A 25,985-nucleotide genomic window follows, 5' to 3' on the forward strand; every position below is an offset into this window, starting at 1 on the left:
TCCAGGGCAGACACTTTCGACTTCGTAACACTTCCTAAGTAGCATAAATCCAAGACAGCCAATGCAAAATTTGGCTGCAACTGGAATTCGACACATCTCAGCAGTTACTGCTCCAAATTAAACATGTTTGGTATTGGATGAACAATGTTTCGTGACCATACAAGGTCTATGTCACTTGCAAAGGTCAAGCTCATTTTGAACCGAAAATAATGATAAACCATATACGTATATCTAACCACTGCAGCAAGTTGGATATACTTGAAATCTAGATAGATATTCCTTGGGGTGGGAGATCAGATGCAAAAATGATTCATGACATTTGGAGGTCAAGGTCATGAGAAAAAGTCAAGGTGATATGTTGACATCTTCCGACCCCTGCTCTTAACCTCCCTCCTTTTCTTCATCCTTCCCACAAACACCACAGTATTGTGCTAGGTGGTGTCATGCTCTCCCGGCACTGACTTGCAATCCTTAGCCCTCCACAACTGTCGTTTCCTTACCACAAACAAATCCAGTACTGTTATATGCTGTCCACTCCTACAGGAAATCTTGTGATTTTCATGCTTTTGAACCAATGATGGTGACAGTACCAACGCTTTCCATGTTTACAAGTAGAGAATGGTTTGACCTCTCCCTGTGGCAAATTGTCTGGCCAATCACTGATGGCTTCGGATTCCGGTATCGCTCGATGACGTAAACCAGCTCCGAAAACGGGATGTGCCCCAGTTTATTTGGTGCGAACAAACCTGACTTTTGACAGCTCAAATTAAGAAACATGGCAGCAAACACTCAGCAGTATCTTCCGTTGCTAATCCACACTCTGCGAAAATAGTACCGAATATGCTCTACATAAAGCGACCATATAAGCCAGCTTTCCAATTGTGCCAAATGTGACCACGATTTCAGGAAAGAACAATAAGTCAGCCACCAAGGCAAAATAGTTTATCCTTGTCCATGGATGTTCAGTTCTCCCAGAACTGAACGGGTGTCTTACAAAATGCACTCATACAACTGCATTAAATAAGGCAATTCCCTGCATGTTTGTGTATACATCTGAAAATCATATTAAAACAAAAAAAAACAGATCTGGGCTGATCTCGACCAAATTTTTCATGTGTTTGTTGTAACCAGGGTGCATACGGGCACAGAAAATCCACCATGGGAGATGACTTACGATTTTCGTCTGTACACGTTCCACAGTGCAAATGGTTTACTGATCCCTGCTGCAGACAGGAGAGGAATTATTAGCGACGCCACAAAATATATTTGCTTCACCTCCCCAACCTCCCTTCCCCTCAAGGCTGCTCCAAAGGGGAGCAAGTGTTTCTATTTACTCAAAAACATTTATTCTCTGTATGCACAGAATGAGCGCGGGAAAAGATTATAAACGCATGTGCAGAGTATGCACAGACTCATAACGATACATCACAATTACCCTTATGGCTTCACACACTTTCAGAAATCTTTCATTCATTTTAAAAATCAACAGTCCAAAGAAACATAGAACTGTTACCGTTGCCATTTGCAATTCAATAAATGCTCACACATTAATTGTTGGTCGATTTAAAATATGCTATTTATCAAAGGAAGGTGCAAATCACCCCTCCCTTTATATAAGGGATGGTTTCTCTGTATGCAGCTTTAACATGGGGACTGAAAATTCGTTTCTCGGATTCTACTGGACAAAATCGGTTGCAAATTTCAGAAGTAAATGCTTTGTACGTTGAGGTAATACACTACATGACCAAAAGTATGCGGACACCCCTTCTAATTAGTGGATTTGGCTGTTTCAGCCACACCCATTCCTAACAGGTATATATAATGAAGCACACAGCCATGCAATCTCCATAGACAAACATTGGCAGTAGAATGGGCCGTACTGAAGAGCTCAGTGACTTTCAGCGTGGCACCATCAAGGAATGCCACCTTTCCAACAAGTCAGTTCGTCAAATTTCTGCCCTGCTAGAGCTGCCACAGTCAACTGTAAGTGCTGTTATTGTGAAGTGGAAACGTCTAGGAGCAACAACAGCTCAGCCACTAAGTGGTAGGCCACACAAGTTCATAGAATGGGACCGCCGAGTGCTGAAGCGCATAGCGTGTAAAAATCGTCTGTCCTCGGTTGCAACACTCACTACCGAGTTCCAAACGGCCTCTGGAAGCAACGTCAGCACAACTGTTCGTCGGAGCTTCATGAAATGGATTTCCTTGGCTGAGCAGCCGCACACAAGCCTAAGATCACCATGCGCAATGCCAAGCGTCGGCTGGAGTGGTGTAAAGCTCGCCGCCATTGGACTCTGGAGCAGTGTAAATGCGTTCTCTTCAGTGATGATTTCACGCTTCACCATCTGGCAGTCCGACGGACGAATGTGGATTTGGCAGATGCCAGGAGAACGCTACCTGCCCGAATACATAGTGCCAACTGTAAAGTTTAGTCGAGGAGTAATAATGGTCTAGGGCTGTTTTTCATGGTTCGGGCTAGGCCCCTTAGTTCCAGTGAAGGGAAATCTTAACGATACAGCACACAATAACATTCTAGAATATTATGTACTTCCAACTTTGTGGCAACAGTTTGGGAAAGGCCCTTTCCTGTTTCAGCAAGACAATGCCCCCGTGCACAAAGCAAGGTCCAAACAGAAATGGTTTGTTGAGATCAGTGTGGAAGAACTTGACTGGCCTACACAGAGCCCTGGCCTCAACCACATCAAACACCTTTGGGATGAATTGGAACGCCGTCTGCGAGTCAGGCCTAATCGCTCAACATCAGTGCCCGACTTCACTAATGCTCTTGCGGCTGAATGGAAGCAAATCCCTACAGCAATGATCCAGCATCTAGTGGAAAGCCTTCCCAGAAGAGTGGAGGCTGTTATAGCAGCAAAGGGAAAACCAACTCCATATTAATGCCCATTATTTTGGAATGAGATGTTCGATGTTTGGGTGTCCACATACTTTTGGTCATGTAGTGTATGTTCCAAATTTCAGGAATGTCCGTTTATGCATTCTTGAGTTTTATTTAGAAAACCCTCAAAATCACGTTGGCGTCTGTCCATCTGCTTAAAATGTGTTGGTGCTTATATCTCAAGGACTATACATTGAAACTTGCTGAAACTTGGAATATACATCGACCCATAGGTCTAGTTAATGGCTTTCAAAACAAATTCCACCTAAATGCTATAGTTTTTGCTTTAAAATTAAATATATATAAATATATATACTTAAATAAATATATAAAAATATATACACACTTGAAAACTCTTCAAAATATTATTACACAAATCTAATCTGCTGGCCAAATGGACTAATGGATAAGGCATCAGACTCATAATCTGGGGGATGTTGATTGAAATCCCATCTGGGTTGAATGTTTTCTTTCATCCTTACTTTTTCAAGTCTTTTATATCGTATTGAATAATGAACAAATAAACATCTTGTACAATGAGCAAATGCGTTTTGTTCGTATTTAAAACGTAATTATTCTTATAATGATGCTGAAATTCAGGTTTGAGTATTGTACCATATCAAATTTCTTATTGTATGGAAATCAAAGGAGGTGCAAAGCGCCCTTTCCTTTTTTTGGGACAGTTTCTCTGTTTGCAACTTTAACATGGGGACTGAAAATTAGTTTGTCGGCTTCTACTGGTATATTGTATATATAAATATACATATATACACACTTTATACCCCTTTATAATATATATATATATATATATATATATATATATATATATATATATATATATATATATATATATATATATATATATATATATATATATATATATATATATATATATATACAGTGGAACCTCGACTTACGAGTGCCCCAACTTACGAGTTTTTCGAGATACGAGCCGTCACTCTGGCAGTTTATTGCTTTGAGATGCGAGCCGAGATCCGAGTTACGAGCTTTCGCCACCCGGTCACGTGGTTATCTTGCCGTGCACGTACAGTATCTCCGGCGCAAAACGGCTCTCTCAGGGTCAAACTCGGTATCGTTTTGAGCGCACGGTTCAGACCTTCAAGAAAAAGTTTATTTTGTAAATATCGAGCCACGCGTTCAAAAGATATGACTGGTTTTGTTCGCCGGCACGTCGGTGCTCGAATCGGCTCGCGGTAAAATCCAACACGTCCGTTGTCGGGTCCGTCTGAACCAACCACGGGGCCTAGAAGGCTGGGACTGGTCTCAAAAGTTAGGTCTGGATCATATCTCGAAACGCTGGAAGCTGCACCTCTCTGTGATAATCTTGTGGACCATGACAAGAGATCGTGCGACACGTGGTTATCTTGCCGTGCACGTACAGTATCTCTGTCGTAGTATAGCGCTGCATTTTAGTTTTCGCATTTCGGTTATTTTGAGTTTACGCAAAACGGCTCTCTCAGGGTCAAACTCGGTATCGTTTTGAGCGCACGGTTCAGACCTTTAAGAAAAAGTTTACTTTGTAAAAATCGAGCCACGCGTTCAAAAGATATGACCGGTTTTGTTCGCCGGCACGTCGGTGCTCGAATCGAATCGAGTTAAAACGAACACTGCCGTTGTTGGGTCCGTCTGAGACAACCACCGGGCCTAGAACGCTGGGACCGGTCTCGTTGGATAGGCCTGGATCAGATCTCGAAACGCTGGAAGCTGCACCTCTCTGTGATAATCTTGTGGACCATGACAAGAGATCGTGCGACACGTGGTTATCTTGCCGTGCAAGTACAGTATCTCTGCCGTCAACTTGTTCAGAGTGCCGGCGATAGCTCGCCTTCTCTTTGTGGAAAACACGGTGGGATCCTTAACATCCAACAACTAATGGGACGCAAACGGGGCGCCCAGTTTAGCGGTACACACATTGATGAATCACCCTGCCTGTGATTCACCCATGACAGGTTATAGCTGGGTCGGGATTCAAACCCAGGCTGGACAGTTTAGACTTTAGAGTCAAGTGTGCGTACCTCCAGTCCAGGCCATCCTGCCAGCTTGTATGCTGGCATACAGGTGAAATATAAAGCGCGAGATATTTTTATATATACTGTATATTTAAAAAAAAATTGGTGTGGTTTTTGGCGGGCTGGAACGGATTAATAGCATTTCAATGCATTTCAATGGGGAAATTTGATTTGAGATACGAGCAATTTGAGTTACGAGCTCGGTCACGGAACGGATTAAACTCGTAAGTCAAGGTTCCACTGTATATATATTGTTACGCACACGACTTTGATGTTATGCTGGGCCGAGCGGAATGGCCGCCGTGTTCGCACAAGTTACCCGATTATACTCGAACGTTGGCCGAGTCGCGCTACGCTAGATCAATGAAGGAAAAGGACACAACGGCTGGGATTAAGGCAACGACACAAGGGGTACAGTTCTCAAGACCTCCGGAGGAGGTTATATTAGTTCGGAACGTTTAGATTACAGGGATGAGAGGTACAGCATAGTAAGGTGGGCACTTAAACACGGTCTTATATTAGCCCCGACAGACGACAGATAAACGGGACAAAACTGACTCACACGGGGATTGATGGCAAGGAAGGCGGGTAGTCGATGGCTCAAGGTGCACCTTGGCTCAGGGACAGAATCGACCCGGTCCGGTCCAAAGATGCGGGGAGGTCGCTCAGCGCTCGGAGGTCGCGACTTGTCTTTTCAAGCTGGGGGCGCATCTCACGTCACGTCCGGTAAGTCGCTGCGTATATCCGGCGGGGAGTGACACGCCCTCGGCTCGTTAGCTCCGCCCCAGATGGAATCGGTCCGCCCTTCTTATTGGGTGCGGGGGGGTTACCGGCTCCGCCCTTGACGAGGAGCTGACAGCCAGCCCCTTCGTGGTAACCCCGTGGAGCGCATGGGTAATGGCGGCTAACCAAGCCGGAGTGAGGACGCACACTCCCCGCGCCGCCCCCCTCTGTTGTTGTAGTTGTTGTTGTAGTTGTTGTTGTTGTTGTTGTTGTTTTATGGGGAAGATGGGAGGAGGTATGGGGAGGTCCTAAACTCACTACTGGTGCCATACAATCACATTCTGGTGCAACGAAGAGTCAGAATTAATGGAAACGAGTCCGTAACTGACATAGACTAAGAATAACTAGCAAGATGTCCGAAAGTTGTCTACGTGAGATGCGGTGGACCTGGGCACGACATTTAATGGGGGAAAAAGGGGAAGGTCGGTTCTACAGAGTGTTATTTACAGGCAATGGGACTAGGGAATGGGGGATTGGGGATAGTTGGGGAGTATTGGGGAAATAGGGGAATATTTACAAGCGGATATGGAGGCCAAATGCCATATCCGCAACAATATTTATATATATATATATATATATATATATATATATATATATATATATATATATATATATATATATATATATATATATTGTTACAGACGCGGTTTTGGATGTTAGTTTACCGAGCGGTTTGGTATGACCGCGTCTGCACAGTTTACCCGATTCCACTCGAACGTTGGCCAAATCGCGCTATGCTAAATCAATTAAGGAAAGGACACAACGGCTGGGTTAGATGACACGACACCAGGGGTACAGTTCTCAAGACCTCCGGAGGAGGTTATAATATTTGTATGCGGAACGTTTAGATTACAAGGACAAGAGGGACAGCATAGGAAGGTGGGCACTTAAACACACTTATCTTATTCCCGACAGACCACAGATAAACGGGACAAGACTGACTCACACAGGGATTGATGGCAAGGAAGGGCAGGTAGTCGATGGACAGCACAAGGTGCACCTTGGCTCAGGGACAGGATCCACACGGTCCGGTCCAGATATGCGGGGAGGTATCGTCGCGCTGGAGATGGCGTCTGGTTCTCTTCAAGCTGGGGGCGCATCTCACGTCACCTCCGGTAAGTGGCTGCGTATATCCAGCGGGGAGTGACACGCCCTCGGCTCGTTAGCTCCGCCCCAGATGGAATCGGCCCGCCGCTTCTTATTGGGTGCGGGGGGGGGGGTTACCGGGCTCCGCCCTTGACGAGGAGCTGACAGTCAGCCCCTTCGTGGTAACCCCGTCGGAGCACATGGGCAATGGCGGCTAACCAAGCCGGAGTGAGGACGCACACTCCCCGCGCGCTGTTGTTGTAGTTGTTGTTGTTGTTGTTGTAGTTTCATGAGGAAGATGGGAGGAGGTATGGGGAGGTCCTAAACTCACTACTGGTGCCATACAATCACATTCTGGTGCAACGAAGAGTCAGAATTAATGGAAACGAGTCCTTAACTGACATAGACTAAGAATAACTAGCAAGATGTCCTATAGTTGTCTACGTGAGATGCGGTGAACCTGGGCACGACATTTAATGGGGGGAAAAAGGGGAAGGTCGGTTCTACAGAGTGTTGTTTACAGACAATGGGACTAGGGAATGGGGGATTGGGGATAGTTTGGGAGTATTGGGGAAATAGGGGAATATTTACAAGCGGATATGGATGGAGGCCAAATCCCATATCCGCAACAATATATATGTATGTATGTATGTATGTATGTATGTATGTATGTATGTATATATATATATATATATATATATATATATATATATATATATATATATATATACACATACATACATACATACATACATACATACATACATACATACATACAGCAATACCCCGTTTTACGCCATTTCGACCTACGTCAAATCCGACTTTACGCCACTCTTCTCGAGTAAATTTCAGTTCAGCGAACGTCATTATGTGCGACTTTACGTCACTCCTACATCATAATAGGAGGACGTGAAAAAAAAAAAATTTTCCTTAAAAATATATTTAAAATAAATAAAATAGTACATAAATTAACAATAAAAGAAGCTAAAAAACTATTTAAAATACAATAAAAAGCACATTTAAAATATTTTTAAAATGTGCGTACAGTATTCTGTACATACGCGTAGCTGCTGGTTCTCATTCAAAACAAAGGCGACGCCATATGCATTTTGTCCTGTGCTGCGGTCACGTGCTTGCTTTGCCTTTCACTGGTATTTTGTGATTATTCCTTTACTGTGTAAAACAACCAACGTAACGTGGCATGACGACATAACGGCGAAACATGACGAGGATGCCGGTTCGGACGACCGTACATGGCAGACGTCACGTCACGTCACCGTGCAGAGTGTGCAGTGTCCGCGACGAGGTCAGGCCCCAGGGCCCATGGCCCATGTGAAACGAGCGACCGTGTCATGCCACGAGCCGGGGTGCCTCTTCGGGCACCTCGCCGGCATCCGGCGTCGACAAACCGATCGACGTGTGCATGTGCACATGTGCATGGATTTGCAAATGCCTGCCTGTACATCGTCATTTCTGCGTATATCGCATCGTCCAAAAAAAAGAAGCATGCAACTTCGGCCGCTCGAGGAAAGACGGGGCACGCCTACGACTCGGAGGCGAGCGTCGATCCCCGGGGTGGCCGGGTTCACGGAACCCTGAGCACGTTCGTTTGTCACAGACGACACGACATGACCACCGGTGAAACTGCTCGGACACGTTGGGTAAAGCACGCCGTGGTGAAGCGGGCCGCGGAGCCACTCGGCACACAAGCCCGCTCACGGTCGACACGTCCGTGCCGGTCACCCCGTTCGAGGAGAAGACCCGACCGATAGAAAACAATGGAGGGATTCCCGATGGGGAGCAGCAAAGATTCAGGGCGAAGCCGCAGCCTCCTCCAGTTATTTACTCCAGTTTTACGGTGTTTGTCTTCATTTTAAGACATTACGCCCGGTTTACGTCAAAAACCGAGTTACGTCACGGCTTATGGAACCAATTAATGACGTAGGCCGGGGTATTGCTGTATATATATATATATATATATATATATATATATATATATATATATATATATATATATATATATATATATATATATATATATATATATATATATCTATAATTCCAGTAATCTCTGTGTGTGTGTGTGTGTGTGTGTATGTCTGTGTGTCTGTGTGTCTGTGTGTTTGTCTGTGACCGCTGTTTCTCGGCAACCACGGGTCCGATATACTTGAAACTTGCCAGGTATATTGCTGGGGACCTGAGGATGTGCCTTTTCAAGGTTTCATATTAATCGGAGAAGTAGTTACCGAGCTATGTCCAAAAAACGATTCAACCAATCAGAGAGCAGCGAGCTATCACGTGTGCCGAACGTGGCGAACAGACTCTGCCTCGGACGGCACATTTGAGAGCGTATTCATTTATTTCACGTTGGCAAACTATGCTGGCGCTATGTTGGCGTTAAACTATGTTTTAAAACTAATTAAAACTAATTTGCGATTCATCGTAACTGCGATATGCGACCCTCCGGAGCTCCGGTGAGAGCGTGCGTGTGAGAGGACGTCACTTCCGGACTTACGGATAGTCATAGTGACGACGTACTGATGCTGAACGTGGCGAGCAGACGCTGCCTCGGACGGCACATTTGAGAGCGTATTCATTTATTTGACGTTGCAATCTGTGTTGATTGTTGTAAGGTACGATCGATTGTAGTACACGTTTATAATAACTCTGCCGATACAGGCCCGATTAACTGCAGCGCCATCCGAGCTGCGGCGTCGGGACGATACATTCATTGTACGGTCACATCACGCACTTACGGGCACGCCCATGGGCCCATGGGCACGCCCATGCCTGCATGGGCGAAGACATTATTTTTTTTTTTTTTGGCAAGGAACGGGCACCCACGTACGGGCACGTCCTAGTACATTTAATTCTAACATGTTGTCTCAATGGCTTAAGCCTTAATGGATAAAGCTTCAGACTCCCAAGCTGGTGATTGTGGGATCGAATTGTCTGGTTTGAATATTTTTTCCCCTTACTTTTTCAAGTCTTTTATATCATCTTCAATAAAGTCTTGTACAATGAACAAATGCATTTTGTTCGTATTTAAAATGTATCTTGTGAAAAATGTCAGGGGCATAGAAAAGGCCCCTTTATATGGGATGTGCCAAGTGGCAAACTATAGAAAAGAAGGGACATTCTTGGGTAAAATGTCAGGGGCATAGAAAAGGCCCCTTTATATGGGATGTGCCATGTGGCAAAGTATCGAAAAGAAGGGACATTCCATAGCTTGTAGAAAATGCCAAATAATACAAAATAAGAGGCATCAAAAAATCTCATGTGCATGCTGGACTACCCTTGTGTTCTGAGGAGGAACCAAGTAATGCTCTAGAAAAGTTCATAGAAAGGGGCACCCTACATCTGGGAAATAAAATGCATTTACTTCTTCATGCAGCTGTATGAATCAAATTGGCGCCCTATCCCTAACAATCAACCTAAACTTTGTGTGTCTCATTTTGTTTCAGTTTGCCAATGTGGAGATGTTTACTACGTTTGTGATGGACAGCTGTGGCCCGTACCTGCTCCAAAAGCTGCACAGAAAAGAGTTTGTGGTTCTGCTCATCTGTTTAACTCAAATGATAATGGGAATTCCGTACACCACGCAGGTATGCGTTGTAGTAAGCAGCAACTGACCATATGAACAAAGGTTTACCATTGCATTTTTGTGAATACAACACAAACACTTTAGTTGTAATTTAAACCAACTACATCGTACGATTAGACTCAAAAAGCTGATACTGACAAGCTAGCTAAAGTAGAAATGCATACAGAAATCATAGTGCTACGTTGGAGAGGGTGCAAATTAGGTAGAATGATAAGTTCGCATGGTCTGAGTGTGTTTTTGTAGGTTGAAGCCTTTTTTGTAACCAAGGACCCATCAGATGAAGTTGTCCTGTTGTGTATGCTGAGAGAGGTAGCGTAGAGTAGATTGCAGAGTGTAATTTGTAAATGTCCTCTCTGTAAAGCCAGATAAGGCACCCACACAGGGGAAGGAGGAGTGCATTTAGATGTGTCGGCGCTTCATGTGTGGGCAGATAAACTCCCTACTCTCTCTGGGTGTGGCACGTTTGCCGGACCGACCAAGTGGTGGCTGAGCATGAGTCAATGAAGACAATTGGTCTTTCCTTACCAAAGTATTCTTGTAACCTATTCAGTGTATTAAAACTATGTATACATGTTTGCTCTTGACTAGTAAGTCCGAACAGATTATCATATTGAGTACATATAGATTATTGTTATGAATTTTGGGGTAGGGCATGTATAGATCCAGGTAGATCTGCGTAGGGATTATGCTCCGGCTGTCGTGATAGGGAACCCCACATGTAATAATAATTCTTCCCCGTGATTGGTGGAAGGAAGGGGAAGGAAGCGAGAAACCGGTTGGCCACCGAACCTATGGGATGACACCAAGAGCACGAAACGCTCGGCTAATGGGAGTGGAGAACGCGTGGGGCGAGCAAGAAGCGACGCACTGGTTGGAGAAGGAGAGCTGACGTCACGAGACGGCCGGTAAAATGTCTTGCAGGCGGACATTTTCTCTCTCAGTTTTTCGATCCCTTTGTGGCAGGACGTTCTCTTCGATTTCGACGCTCTTCCCTTCTTCTCCTGTTGCCTTTGTGCATTCCTCTGCCGTCGAGTCTCTCATCTTGGTTCGGGACAAGCGAGCGATTCCGTGTGGACGGAGCCAGGCACGGCCAGAGGACCGAGCTGCACGTGACCGTTCGAGTCGCGCGGAAGGCCTGTGGCACGCCAGCAGACAAGACTGGGGCAAGCGGGTGGCTCGCTGGGCCTTGTGGAGCACGAACAAGGACGCATCGAGGCCTGGTGAACTGGGACGCATCGAGGCCTGGTGAACTGGGCGCAGCGAGGCCTGCTTCACGCCGACCGGCCTGACGACCGGCCTGCGACAAGCCTGACGATTCCTGACTGCAGACAGAGCACAACGGTTTCTTTTATTAATTCTTCCCTTGTACTTGTTGTTGAAGTGAGGTGTGTGGGATCCCAACCTAGGTCTTAGTTTTTACCATCGCGTTCTTGTTCTCGGGGTCCGGCAATAAAGCCGTTTTTATTTTTGTACATAAATTCAGTTCTGTGTGAGTTATTAATTTGCAGGGTGAAGACGCCTCGCGGGACCGACAGGTAAATCTCCCGCTTCTTCTTCCTCTATCTTTCATCCCCCGCGCATATATATAGTCAAATCCACCATTGAATAACGCCTCAAAGTAAGCTCGATTGCCATTTGTGATTTCCCGGTCTTAACCGAGGGGAATCACGTGACAACTGTTGTCGAGGAGTGGGATTTGAACCCTCTGAATAAATTTGGTGTCCAGAGTGTGGAGAATTTGGAGTAAAATTTTTTATAGAGTGAGGCGATAAATTTTTTGTTATTGTCAATTGGGTTGCGAGACGCGAGCAGTGCGTCTCTAAATTTAAATCGGTTTCTGAGGTAAAAGCGAGCGGGGAAACGCCCTTCTCTCGATGGATGGAGGGGGTGCGTGAAATGGAGGAAAGGACAGAAGGTGCGGGGAGTGTTGGAAGTGGGCCGAATATAGATGGGGAATTGGAGCATAGAGATGGAACCTCCCCTGTCCCAGGCCGGGAAATGAGTGGAACGGCTGGGACACCCGACCGTGTTTGGGATTGATTATTCAGGCAAATTGAGGGAATGAAAAATGAATTAAAGGGAGAGATGGGGGAAATGAAAAATGAAATGCAGGGAATGAGTAATGATATAGGGGGATTGAATGAAAAAATGGATTCCCAAAGGAATGAATTGAAGGACGAAATGGGGGGGGGGGGGGATGAAAAGGGAATTGAAGGGAGATATGGAGGAAATGAGTGAACGAATGAATAACAAAATGGATGAATAAAAGATTGAAATGAAGGGAATGAATGAGCAAATTAATGCTCAAACCGAAAAAAAATTGATGGATTGAAGGGGGAATTAAAGGGACAAATTAAGGAAATGGAAAACAAAATTGATGGATTGGTGGGGAAGATAGAGGGAATGAATGAACAAATGAATGAACAGGGGAATGAAATAAGGGGAATGAATGAACAATTGGAGGGAAAAATTGGGGAAATAACACAGCAGCTAGGGGAACGAATTGATGGTAGGTTAGGTTAGTCGGTCCGTTAAGCACCTCCAGGACGAGATTAAGGTGACCCAGGGGACCCTCACCATGAGCCACATTTGAGCACCAGAGACTCCGAAACTGAATACCCAGTTGGTGGGGGTGTTTTGGCCCTGGGCTGGATTTGGACAGAGAGGAATCGGGGAATAGAGTCTCTGGAAAAACAATCCCCCTTGGACATTTTGATGGGTCATGGAGTCTCGAGGCTTTCCTGACACAATTTGAGTGCGTGTCTCAGCTCAATGGTTGGGGGAGAGCGGGAGCGCATGGGGAATCTAGTGGCGACACTGCGGGGGTCAGCCGCAGATGTGTTAAACGTAGTCCCAGAGGGAATATTGACCAGCAAGGCCATCTGCGAGGCTTTGAACCACAGGTATGGGACAGGTGCAAGGTGCGACCTGGTCAGGCCACAGTTGCTACATCGCAGGCAAAAGCCCAACGAGACATTGCAGGAGCTGGCTCAGGATATTTACCAATCTGTGAGGATAGCATACAGAGACCTACCAGCATAGGCGTGGGACAAGCTGGCGGAAGATAAATTTATGGCTGCTCTACCTGACCCCGAGGCCCAGACGCTGGTGGAGTTGCAGGACCAGCCCACGGAGCGGCAGAATGCACGGCGAGACTGACCTTTTTGAGGAGGTTGAACCGCGCATCAGAGAGGGCACCTGTGATGGTACGACAGGCAGAGGTGCGGGATCAGGAGGAGAAGCCAGAGGATACAGTCAAAGGCCGAATGTTAAGGGGGATCAGCCGCCAGCTGACAAATTTGACCGGGGGTAAATTTGCAGGGGGTGAGTCACGGCAGTTTGGTCCAGGTTTGCCATCAGGATGGCCTGATTTTCTTCGGGTTGTGCCGGGAGTAAAGAGTGTTCCGCCTGGGTATCAGAGGGGTCCGTTCATGGGGGCTTGTTTTAGATGTGGGAGAAGTGGGCACAAACAGAGGGACTGTCGGCAACCACCTCCTCACAGGCTTTACAGCCCAGAAAGGAGGGGGCCCCCAGTGGGACCACAGGTGCCAGAAAGAGGACCACCACCTAGGCCTGGGCCTGTCACAATAGAGTGTTTGGGAAACTAGAACGAGCCGAGCATACGGGGCCATGCGCGGCTCGCAAGTGTGTGGAGAAGCGCACTCCTTTGGTGAAAGTAGTGAACTGCGGAAAAATTGGCACAGGTAATCTAAGGGTCAGATGCAAAATTGAGGGAGAGTTTTGTGAGACTGTGGTGGACACTGGAGCCAGTGACACCATTATCAATTCGAGTGTGCTAGACCAGAGTGTTGGAGGCTGAGATAAAATTGATAGGGTAGGACACAGCCTTCAACTGGATACGGGGGCGATTGGGATTGGGCACCAATATTGGGACGTGGAGTGGTGAGGATGGAGTTGGGTGGTCTGGAGGTCAGCGTGGTGGCATGGGTGGCCGAGGTGTGCGATCAGTGTCTGCTGGGATTGAGTTTCCAGGTGGAACACGACTGCCAACTTGACCTTGGGCATGTCATATGTGGTTGGGCACTGAGAGGCTGCAGTTGGTGGGACTTGGGGATGACGAGGAGGTGCAGGGGACGTGGCTGGAGGTGCCACACACTGTGACCGTGCCTCACAGGTCCGAGGGAGTGGTTATGGCGGAGTTAGCAGCAGGTGCTCAACCCATTGGCCAGCTGGGGCTAGTGGAGTCGTGGTCCTCACAGGGAACCGAGGGATTGATGGTGGGTCGCACCCTCGTAGACACCCATGGGCCTATGTTGGCAGTTCGGCTACTCAACTTGTCCAATAGCCCTCGCACTGTAAGGGGCGGAGCCATCATAGCCAAATGCAGTGGTGTAGTAGAGGTCACCAGAGGAAGTGGATCCACATGCTTGCCAGTACAGCCGGAAAGAGGGGAAAATTTGGGGAAATGTGATTGGCCAGAGGGAGTGCGGGACATGATGACATGCTCTGAAGAGGGCCTAACATCGGAGCAGGTAGAGACATTGCACAATTTGGTTGGTAAGAACTTGGATGTATTCTCTCTCTCTTCCGAGGATGTTGGACGCACGAGCCTTGTCAGGCACCAAATTAGTACTGGTGAGGCTCGGCCTGTTCGCCAAACGCCACGTCGACTCCCTTTTGCTAAGAAAGAGGAGGCAGAAGAACAGGTGAGAAAAATGGAAAAAGCCGGATTTATCGAGCCCTTGGTGAGTCCTTGGGTGTCACCCATTGTGCTGGTGAAAAAGAAGGATGGGACCACTCGGTTCTGTGTGGATTATCGCCAGCTCAATCACGTGACGCTCAAAGACTCGAATCCCATGCCAAGGATTGATGACTTCCTTGATGCCGTTTCAGGCTCAAAATGGTTTTCGACATTGGATTTAAAGAGTGGTTATTGGCAGGTGGAGATGGATAAAGAGGCTAGAGAGAAAACAGCGTTCACCATAAGAAAAGGTCTCTGGCAGTTTGTTGTCATGTCTTTTCTTTTGGATTGTGCAATGGGCCTGCCACGTTTGAGAGTCTGATGGAACGTGTTTTAATTGGTTTACCGTGGCAGACTTGCCTTGTCTATTTGGATGACGTATTGGTCCACGCTTCGACATTTGAACATGCTGCTAAAAATTTGTCAGAGGTATTTGAGAGGTTAAGGGATGCTGGGTTGAAATTGAATCCGAGCAAGTGTGAAATTTTCAGAAGAGAGGTGACTTACCTGGGTCACGTTATTAGCGAGAGCAGCGTGGTCACTGACCCTGCAAAGGTAAAATCTGTAAAAGAGTGGCCCGCCCCAAAAAATGTAAGGGAAGTCAGATGATTTTTGGGCCTCTGGTCTTACTTCAGGAGATTTGTGGCAAATGTCGCAGAAATTGCAAGACCCTTGCACAAATTGACAGAGAAAGGAGCCAGATTCATATGGTCAGACAGCTGCATCGAGGCATTCAGTCACTTAAAACAACGTCTGGTAGAGGCCACAGTTTTGGCATACCTGACGGTTGATGGCAGTTACAGCCTGGACACAGATGCAAGCCAGGAAGGGTTGGGAGCTGTGTTGTCACAAATGCAACAGGGAGTCGAGAGGGTTATTGCGTATTACAGTCAGGCACTTTCGAGGTCCAAACAAAATTATTGCGTTACCCGCAAATAACTATTGGCCCTATTGTCTGCAGTTGGACACTTTCACCCTCACCTTTATGGGAGGGAGTTTGTGATCCGAGTGGATCATGCCTCCTTGCAATGGCTTATTCAGTTCAAAGAGAGGCTGCAGTAGTATAATTTCACTGTGCAACATCGCCCGGCAAAGCACATGCCAATGCAGACGCTCTCTCTCGGTGACCCTGTTGGGAGGTACAGTGCAAATTTTGTGACAGGCAGGAAGCCAAGGATCCAATTGGGCAGGATCAAATTGATGCATGCCGATATGCAGCGAGAGTGACCAGGCAAACTTTGCCACAACCCCCACATGAATTGGGCGATGTGAATTGGCGAGAGAGTCAAAGGGAGGATCCTGTTTTGGGGACCCGTTTTCATTGGCTAGAGGAGGACAAAAGACCTTCTAATGAGGAGATTGCTCCACACGGGGCACAGGTAAAGGCCTATTGGGCACAGTGGCAGATGTTGGGTTTGAAAGAAGGCCATTTGTTTAGGAAATGGGTCACACCAACGGGCGATGTAGCTTCCTGGTTGATAATTGTACCAAACAAATTGAAGGAAGTGGTAATGGGGCAATTGGGGCACATACATGGGACTAGGACAATGGGACATTTGGGCGTGGCCAAAACTTTGTCCAAATTGCGGCAGAGGTTCTACTGGGTGAATTCGGGCAGAGACATTCAAGATTGGGTGAGATCCTGCGACCTCTGCCACGGTAAGAAGGGACCCCCACGCGCAAGGCCCCACTCCAGGTGTATAACGTAGGAGCACCACTTGAGCGGGTTGCAGTAGATGTGGTGGGGCCTCTTCCAGCCACCCGCCAAGGGAACCGGTACATTATGGTGGCAATGGACTACTTTACGAAGTGGCCAGAAGCCTACCCATTGCCCAACCAGGAAGCTCGGCTGGTAGCTCGGGTTCTAGTTGAGGGATTCTTCTCCCAATTTGGCGTTCCCAGGGAGCTACACACCAACCAGGGCCGGAACTTTGAATCTGCGATCCTGCTGTCGGTGTGCGAGCTCCTCCAAATTCATAAGACCAGGACGACCCCTCTTAGGCCTCAATCGGATGGGATGGTGGAGAGGTTTAACCAGACCCTTTTGTCGCAATTGGCCCTCTTTACATCCGAAAACCAGCAGGATTGGGACGAGCACCTTCCCTTTTTTTTTTCTTTTTTTGTATACTGAATCGAGGCTCGTGGGAGAGCTAACATTTATTTCACAAACAAATCAACCAGACAAACAAAACATACAAAAAGAGAGAGTGGAAGACAAGATGGGGAGAGGAGGGGAAGCACACAAACACAACACCTGAGAGCAGGGAGAAGCGCGGGAGGGAGAGGGCTTGGGGGGAGGAGGCGTGGGAAGGGGGCGGCGGAGGGGGGGAGAGGTGTAAAACACAAGGAGACCAAGGACTTCCAGGACAGAAGTTGGTATTTCAAAAAAGTGTAGGATTTTGGGTGAAATTAGCGGGGGTAGAAAAGATCAAGGTTTTGGATGGGGGAAGATAAGAGATGGTGGTGAACAGCTGTTTTAAAGACCTGGAGGGTGGAGTGGGATTGAAGAGGGTGAGGGAGTTTGTTCCAAAGGTGGGAGAAAAGAGGAATGAAGGAGTGAAGGTCAGCAGAAAGTCTTGATTTTGGCAGTTTAACCATAAGAGGGTTGCAGGCAGATCTTGTGCGACCTGCAGGAATATTTGGGGGACAGAGCCCAGAGAGAGCTGGGGGGGCAAGGCCAGAGAGGAGTCGGTAGAAGACGGAAAGACCACAAACCTGCCTGCGGTGAGTGAGTGAAAGGCCCTTGGAGTTAGCTTCATTGCGAGATTCCAATGATTCTGAACGCTTTGCTTTCAACAGCGTGGAGGAGCTAGGTATGAGGCAGGAGCACCAGCCCAGAGGGGAGAGCAGTATTCCATTGAGCTGTGGATGAAAGCCTTGTATGTGGTGAGGAGCTCAGGTGTGCCAAGGAAGGACTTCGCACGACGGAGGATGCCCAGTCGGCGACTGGCTTTGGAGGCCAGATTTGAAATGTGGTTTTCCCAGGAAAGATCATGGCAGATAGTGAGACCCAAAAGCTTGAGTGACAGAACTTCTTGGAGAGGATTATTCAGAAAGTGGATGGGAGGGTTGTCCAGTCGGTCTTTTCGGAGAGACATCGTAAGTGTGTAAGATTTGTCAGGATTGAAAGACATGTTCCACTTGTTTGCCCAGTCTGTGATTTTGACCAGGTCTGCAGAGAGTGTGGAGGCTGCAGACTGCCGATCTGAGGGATGAGGAATGGAGCAACAGAGTAGAGTCATCAGCAAAGAGATAGAGAGGATTTTCAAGAGAGTCAGAGAGATCATTGATGAAGACCAGAAAAAGCACAGGGCCCAGGACACTGCCATGGGGAACTCCAGCCTGAACGGGAAGAGGAGATGAGAGAAACCCATTCAGGGCCACACGTTGCCTACGACTAGAGAGGAAGTCCGCCAGCCATGCGTGGAGATTTCCATGGATACCAAAGGAGGAGAGTTTGGTGAGCAGAGCGGGGTGCCAGACCGTATCGAAGGCACGTGATATGTTAAGGGAGACAGCTCTAATTTCCTGTTTGGCATTGAGGACCTCCATCCATTGTTGATGGATGGATGTTGTTGGATGTATGTTGATGTTGATGTTGCCCTTTGTATTGATGGCATACCGGACCGCACAGCATGCGACCACTCGGTGCACTCCCACCTTGTTGATGTTCAGTAGGGAGATGTGAGTCCCCACAGATTTGTTGATGGGACCATCACCAGAGGAACCGGGTGAAGCATCTGTGGAAAGCTATGCAACCAATTTGAAAAGGAGCATAGAAAAGGCTCACGAGTTTGCGAGGAAGCAAATTGGCTTGGCTTCCTCGCATATGAAATTGCGGTTTAACGCTTGGGCACACTCACCTCGTTTCCTTCCCGGAGACCTTATTTGGCTCCACTGGCCCCGGAGGAGGAAGGGTGTGTGTCCAAAACTCACCTCACCCTGGAAGGGGCCGGGGTGGTGCTTCGGCAGGTGACTGATATGGTGTTCAAAATTCAGATGGGCCCGCATGCCTTTCCACAGATAGTTCAAGGGGATAGATTGAGCCCCTACATGGGTCGGGGGGCTCCTGGGTGGATCGGAAGGGTGAGGGGGAAATTAGGTGTGGTGGATGGCACTCTTGGACCCGACCAACCTGCAACTACCTGACCTTGAGGTAAGTGCTGGGATGTGTACTGTCCCAGGCTTCAGGACTTGCTAATTAAATTGGGGACATGTAATTTGGAGTAGGGGGCGGGTGAGAGTGATGGCATGGCCGGTGAGGGGGATGGAATGTGTGCCGCACAGTGTCTTGTGGGTGGCGTTTGTTTTTATGTGGAGGTTATGCGTTTTCATGTGGTCAGGAGAATGTAAATTGAAAGAGGAGTGATTGTTTTGAAATGTGCAATTTAAATGTGAATTGGGGATTTCACATACTGGCAGGCCATGGCAAAAACTTTTTGTAACATCTTCTCATGGAAATATGTGTTGGAGAATTGAATGTCAGTGGGGGACGAAATGTGTTCTGTGGATTTTGAGGGTGGGGAAGGTGTGCGTGTCCGCAGGTACAGATCAAGCTCTAGAGGAGCGATGACTGTGGCTCCCCTCTGCGGCAATTACCCCTGGCAGCCAGTGGTATCTGGAAATTGGAGCCCGTCGGTGGTGGGGTCTGTTTCCCAAAGGTGAAAGAGACTCCCGGCGACCCGTGAGCTGCAAGGAAGCAGGAGGCAACGGAGCCTGTTGTGTGGAGACCCCTAACGGCGGGGTAACAGCGAAAAGAGCTGTTTGGCTGTCACGGGCCAAGAGGTAAAGAGGGGGGGGGGGGCAATGAAGTTGTAAGTCGAGTGACTTGTTATTGGGACTGCGGGCACCACAGCCTGAAGCGCCCCCACCATCTTGCTTATGCGGTACTTCCCCGCTGCCTAGTAGAGAAACGCACACACGAATATAAGATTTATGCCATGGTCCTGCATGGGGGGGGGGGGGGGTGGGTGAAATAAGTGCTTGCAATGATTTTTGTGTCTTGATGACTTTTGGAATGTGTATGAGTGGTTTTTTTTTTTTGGTTTTTTTTATATACTGAATCGAGGCTCGTGAAAGAGCTGACATTTACTTCACAAACAAATCAACCAGACAAACAAAATATATAAAAAGAGGGAGCAGAAGACAAGAGAAGGGGAAGCACACAAACACTTGAGGGCACACAACATTTAAGAGCAGGGAGATGTGTGGGAGGGAGAGGGATTGGGGGGAGGAGGCGTGGGAAGGGGGGGGGGGGGGTGGGAGAAGTATAAAACACAAGGACACCAAGAACTTCCAGGACAGAAGTTGGTATTTCAAAAAAGTGGAATTGGGGTGAAATTAGCGGGGATAGAAAAGATCAAGGTTTTGGATGGGGGAAGATAAAAGATGGTGGTGAACAGCTGTTTTAAAGACCTGGAGGGTGGAGTGGGATTGAAGAGAGTGAGGGAATTTGTTCCAGAGGCGGGAGAAAAGAAGAATGAAGGAGTGAAGGTGAGCAGAGAGTCTTGATTTTGGCAGTTTAACCATAAGAGGGTTGCAGGCAGATCGTGTGCGACGTGCAGGAATATTTTGCGGGACAGAGTCCAGAGAGAGCTGGGGGGGCAAGGCCAGAGAGGAGTCGGTAGAAGACGGAAAGACCACCAACCTGCCTGCAGTGAGTGAGTGAGTGAGAGGCCCTTGGAGGTAGCTTCATCGCAGGAGATTCCAATGATTCTGAATGCTTTGGTTTCAACAGCGTGAAGACGAACTAGGTGTGAGGCAGGAGCACCAGCCCAGAGGGGAGAGCAGTATTCCATTGAGCTGCGGATGAAAGGTTATGGGTTATGGTTATGGGTTTGTGTTGCATGAATGTGAGCAAAAATCCACCGAGCCATGCCACTCACCTGTAACACCAGGACAGGGCCCGTAGAAATTTGGGGTGCATTAGGGATGGCCCCCCGCAGGTAACGTCGAGTCTTCTACCATCCACCGGGGGACGCGGTCTGTAGGATGAGGTTGTATAAATGTTCATTAGAATTTTTGAAGTTTTGCAAGTTTTCGGTTAAGTTGTGGTTAAGTTAGGTTTGCATGTTGTTGTTTGTTTCCTCCCTCCCCAGGAACTACCAGTAAGAATTTTTGTAAATATTTTAAATGCATTGTTTAAGAGGAAAGCATGTCATGGAGAATAGGCAGGTAGCTTCGGCTCACTTCCCACAGCCCTCCTGATTTATTTCATAGGTTAATTAAGTGTGAGACAGTAAGTGTTAAGACTGGAATGGTAGCACCTGTAGTGAACCTAGCAGGGGCTACGGTTCCAGAGAGGGGGGGGGTGGGGGGGGGCTGTGTTATGAATTTTGGAGGAGGGCATATATAGATCCAGGTAGATCTGCATAGGTATTATGCTCCAGCTGTTGTGATAAGGAACCCCACATGTAATAAGTGCTGTGTTAGGCGGTTTGTTCGGATTAAGGTGTGTCTGTGGTGGCAGTGATGGGGGTACTCAAATACTCCCAGCGCTGTTACGCCAGAATAATGAGTATTTCCCCCCGCTATGCACTCCCAATCCTCTGGAGGGCAGTCTGAGACCATATCTGAGAGTGTCTGAGACGGTCTGAGACGGGTGACACCGTCACAATTTCGGTCTTCGAGGCCGGCCGATAGGCAAAGTGTGACCGGAAGGGACGAGGTTCTCCTGACCACGTCGCCCTTGACTTGGTTTGTCCGCACAATGTGGGCGCTTTCAGGATGAACTTTAGCCGGGGAGCGTTTGGGCGCCCCGGTCTGATACTGCCGCCCATGCGCAGAACAACTTGTGAGTGCACGTGGGTCCCGGCGGTCCCACTGGCCTAGCGCTACCATGTTTAGACAGCGAACTCCGTCCCCGGGCACCGGCACCTACTCCCGGAAGTTTGAGAGATCAGCAGTGCCGGGCACGGTAGGACACCCGCGGAGCCCCGGCGGACCGGGGACGCGCGAGCCTACGCGTTAGCGTGCTTCGGCGGAATCAACGGCTTCGGCCACGGCCGGGCCGATACTCGGCCCGGTCGCCCGGAAATGAACTGGTTCGACGCCCGCGCTAGAGAGGTCGCGGGCGACTGAGATGTATTAACAAATTAGTTAATTAATTTGAGACGTCCGATTTCTAGTGTTTGGAAATTTGGAAGAGCTTGACCATAGCCTTTCCCTTGCGAGGGCAAGGAGGAACTTAACACTTGACACTTAAGCTTAGTTTGAAGTACACCCTCCCAGCGCTCCCGGTGGGACGGCAGGGCAACCAGAAGGGACGAGGTTCTCCTGACCACGTGGCCCTCGATCTGGGAAGCGAGAGGCGTTCCATTAGTGGACGCGCCCCTCACGCCCGACTTTTGGGCGGCCCCGGCAGGCCGTTTGTTTTGACGTTCCGTGACAGGCCCCGCACCCCCACCTCCGGGCCGACCGGAATGAATCCCGGTGTCCCGATCCGAACCTTCAGAGCGGGCCGGCTGGGGAGTGCCAAGCACCCCGTACCTGCACTTTCCGTCCCTGCGGTCCCAAATAGCGGAACCACCCGAATACCACTTTATTCGACAAAATGAGGTGCGGCCTACAGCCTTAGAAAACCAACCCTATAGGGTTAGAAAACCAACCTCCAACGACAGGTATTGACTTATATAGGGTTGGGAGGGTGATGGGTGATGGGAGATGGGAGGGTGATGGGGGAGGGTGATGGGGGAGGGTGATGGGAGGGTGCAATAATCCGGTGCAATAATCGAAAACCGATTCAAAATGGCCCCTCGCTACGATTTTCCACGATCACATTTTATTTTCACCACTTCAAATCGACCGAATTTCACCAAATAAGATACCACATTCGATGCACTGATGTCATTTTTACGGCAAAAGTGAAAACAGATTTTAATTTGGAAATAAAACGAAAGCGTGCACAATGGACCCATTCGTGCCGCGTGACGCGGTGACGTCATCGCGCTTCCACCTTAAAAGACTTATTTGATATAAGTTAATATTTTGATATAAGCCTTAGAAAACCAACCCTATAGAAGTCAATATCTCCAACGACAGAGGTGCGCATTCGTGCCGCGTGACGTGGTGACGTCATCGCGCTTTCATCTTAAAAGACATTTGATATAAGTTAATATTTTGATATAAGCCTTAGAAAACCAACCCTTTCGAAGTCAATACCTCCAACGACACAGGTGCGCATTCGTGCCGCGTGACGTGGTGACGTCATCGCGCTTTCATCTTAAAAGACATTTGATATAAGTTAATATTTTGATTTTAGCCTTAGAAAACCAACCCTATAGAAGTCAATACCTCCAACGATTTTTCGGGTGACACCGTCACAATTTCGGTCTTCGAGGCCGGCCGACTGAGACAAAATGCAATTTTATACCAGACGACCTCCCCGTGAGGGGTCCACGCGGGGCGGGAGGCAGACATGTTTGTATATTGTCTCTCTGTCTCCCCACCAGCCACGATCGCTGTGAAGGCCAAAATATTGTAAGCATTTCTCCCTCCAAAATCAATTGTTATTCCTCTATGGTGGTCAAGCATTCTTGTCTTTCTCCCAATGTCCTTGACTCTCTCTCCCAAGCTGGCTCGGCTAACTCTTTGATTTCTCAGTATGGGATGAGGGGAGGGGATGAGGGGGGGGGGGGGGTTGGGGGTGGAATGGTGTGGACTATGTATATGACCGGGTGTGGCCGAATAACTTTTAGATTTCATTGTATGGCATCGAGGCAGTCTCTTGTGAGAGGGGGACTGTCCCCTTGGCTCATAGACTGAAATATTCCGTGCACATATTAGTGATTCTATAATAAACCTCTTGTGGAACAGTTCCAGTGCTTCCTGGGTTTCTTCCTGAGGAATTGGGGAAACGGGGGGTGCTGGGTGCTGCCACCACATATGTTCATCCCCATTACGAGGAATGGGGCATGTTAAGTAGTTATAGGGATCACATAAATTCTTTTGTACGTCGTTCCCTCTGTGATCATCCATTTGTCCCATATGACAACACACCAATAGACATTAGTTAGCCCTAGAGTCCCTTTATACAGAGAGTTACGACAACTGAGAATACGCCGCCATTTTGGGGCCAATTGTGCGGAACCACTGAACCGGCACATGCACAGTGCACTATGAGCTTTGCGTGTATTGGAGAGTGGGCATTACAAAAAAGTCTTAAACATTAAACAAAATTGTAAAACAACATAGGCCTACTTACAAGAACTTGACGATCTCTGAAGTTGTGGGTCAGCAGCATAGCTATGGTCTACAAGGAGAGATGTCTCATGTTGCTTGGGTGGACACATTTCTTTTGTAGGCCGGTCACGCTTTTTTGGAGACTTTCGTGACTTTGTGGTCCTTCGATGGCAAAAAATGGTAGGCACTGCAGAATTCTTCAGCTTCATTTTCTGATCGGCACGTCCACATTCAAACTGACGAGGATCAAAATGTGCCTGTTTATCAAGAAAGAAGAAGAAATAGAAAGAAATATGTATTCAAGATTGTCTAGGCTGCATCCCATTACAGGTTAATAATTCAATTTGTTAACCCGTTCTCTACGGGAACCGGGTGCTCCCTGTGTTAAAGGAATACAATACATGGGACTGAACAGTAACCTGACCTACCTCGCAAAGCTTTGAAGACGAAGCCGGCTTCCAGCCCACACGGCTGACTTTATTCTCCCATATTTTACGTCTATTGGGATCTGAAGGGAATCTGTACATCTTGAAACCCTTGTCATGTCTATTTGTGCATCCAAATGCACAACAACCCGGCATTTTCAGTGAACTAAGGCTTCCGTAGGTAGTCGAATCGATTGTACTTGCATAACACGCGAACGCGAGAAGTTAAGCGAACGCGAATTTGGCCCCAAAATGGCTCCCTGAGTCACGTGACAGTATTTTTCCGGATCGTCAGATCGTAACTCTCTGTATAAAGGGACTCTAGTTAGCCCCATTAGCACACACATTAATAAAAACTTCCCTCTCACAAGAAGACTTACCGGAAGAACAGACAGGAAGCGGCTGCGCATTACGCCAGCATGGCAATGAAACATCGAACAGGCAGGCCGAGAGCCACACCAAGAAGCTTCCCTGTGATTGGTGGAAGGAAGGTGAAGGAAGCGAGACACTGGTTGGCCAACGACAGATAGGATGACACCAAGAGCGCGAAGCACTCGGCCAATGGGAGTGGAGGACGTGAAGGGCAAGCAAGAAGCGACACACTGGTTGGAGAAGGAGGAGAGCTGACCTCAAGAGACGGCCGGTAAAACGTCTTGCAGGCGGACATTTTCTCTCCCGGTTTTTCGATCCCTTTGTGGCCGGATGCTCTCTCCGATTTGGACGCTCTTCCCTTCTTCTCCTGTTGCCTTTGTGCATTCCTCTGCCGTCAAGTCTCTCATCTTGGTTCCGGACAAGCGAGCGATTCCGCGTGGATGGAGCCAGGCACAGCCGGAGGAGCGAGCTGCACACGACCGTTCGAGTCGCGCGGAACGCCCGTGGCAGGCCAGCAAATGAGACCGGGGCGAGCGGGTGGCTCGGTGGACCTTGTGGAGCATGAACAAGGACGCATCGAGGCCTGGTGAATGGGGGCGCGGCGAGGCCAGCTTCGCGCCGACTGGAGCCACGTTGGACAACGGTGCTCAAGCCTGACGATTCCTGATTGCAGACAGAGCCAAGCCGCACCACACAGAACACAACGGTTTCTTTTATTAATTCTTCCCTTGTGCTTGTTGTTGAAGTGAGGTGTGTGGGATCCCAATCTAGGTCTTAGTTTTTACCGTCGCGGCGTTCTTGTTCTCGGGGTCTGGCAATAAAGCCGTGTTTATTTTTGTACATAAATTCCGTTTTGTGTGAGTTATTAATTTGCAGGGTGAAGACGCCTGCGCGCGGGACCGACAGG

General features: G+C 48.1%; 1 protein-coding gene across 4 annotated transcripts in view; it reads left to right on the forward strand.

Annotated features, from left to right (window-relative positions):
• The window catches only part of LOC144888172 (sodium- and chloride-dependent GABA transporter ine-like), a 105,636-nt gene that overhangs the window by 32,985 nt on the left and 46,666 nt on the right, over positions 1–25,985 (forward strand). For all 4 annotated transcript variants that reach the window (XR_013621312.1, XM_078767905.1, XM_078767906.1 and 1 more), the window contains exon 9: positions 10,260–10,400. Coding sequence is in view for 3 of the 4 variants with exons in the window: in XM_078767905.1 (XP_078624031.1) it covers positions 10,260–10,400 (141 nt within the window). In the remaining variant the exon portion in view is untranslated. The remainder of the gene's footprint in view (positions 1–10,259; positions 10,401–25,985) is intronic.

Source organism: Myxine glutinosa, chromosome 14 (genome assembly GCF_964187855.1).
Source record: "Myxine glutinosa chromosome 14, kmMyxGlut1.1, whole genome shotgun sequence".
NCBI classification, from domain to species: domain Eukaryota; kingdom Metazoa; phylum Chordata; class Myxini; order Myxiniformes; family Myxinidae; genus Myxine; species Myxine glutinosa.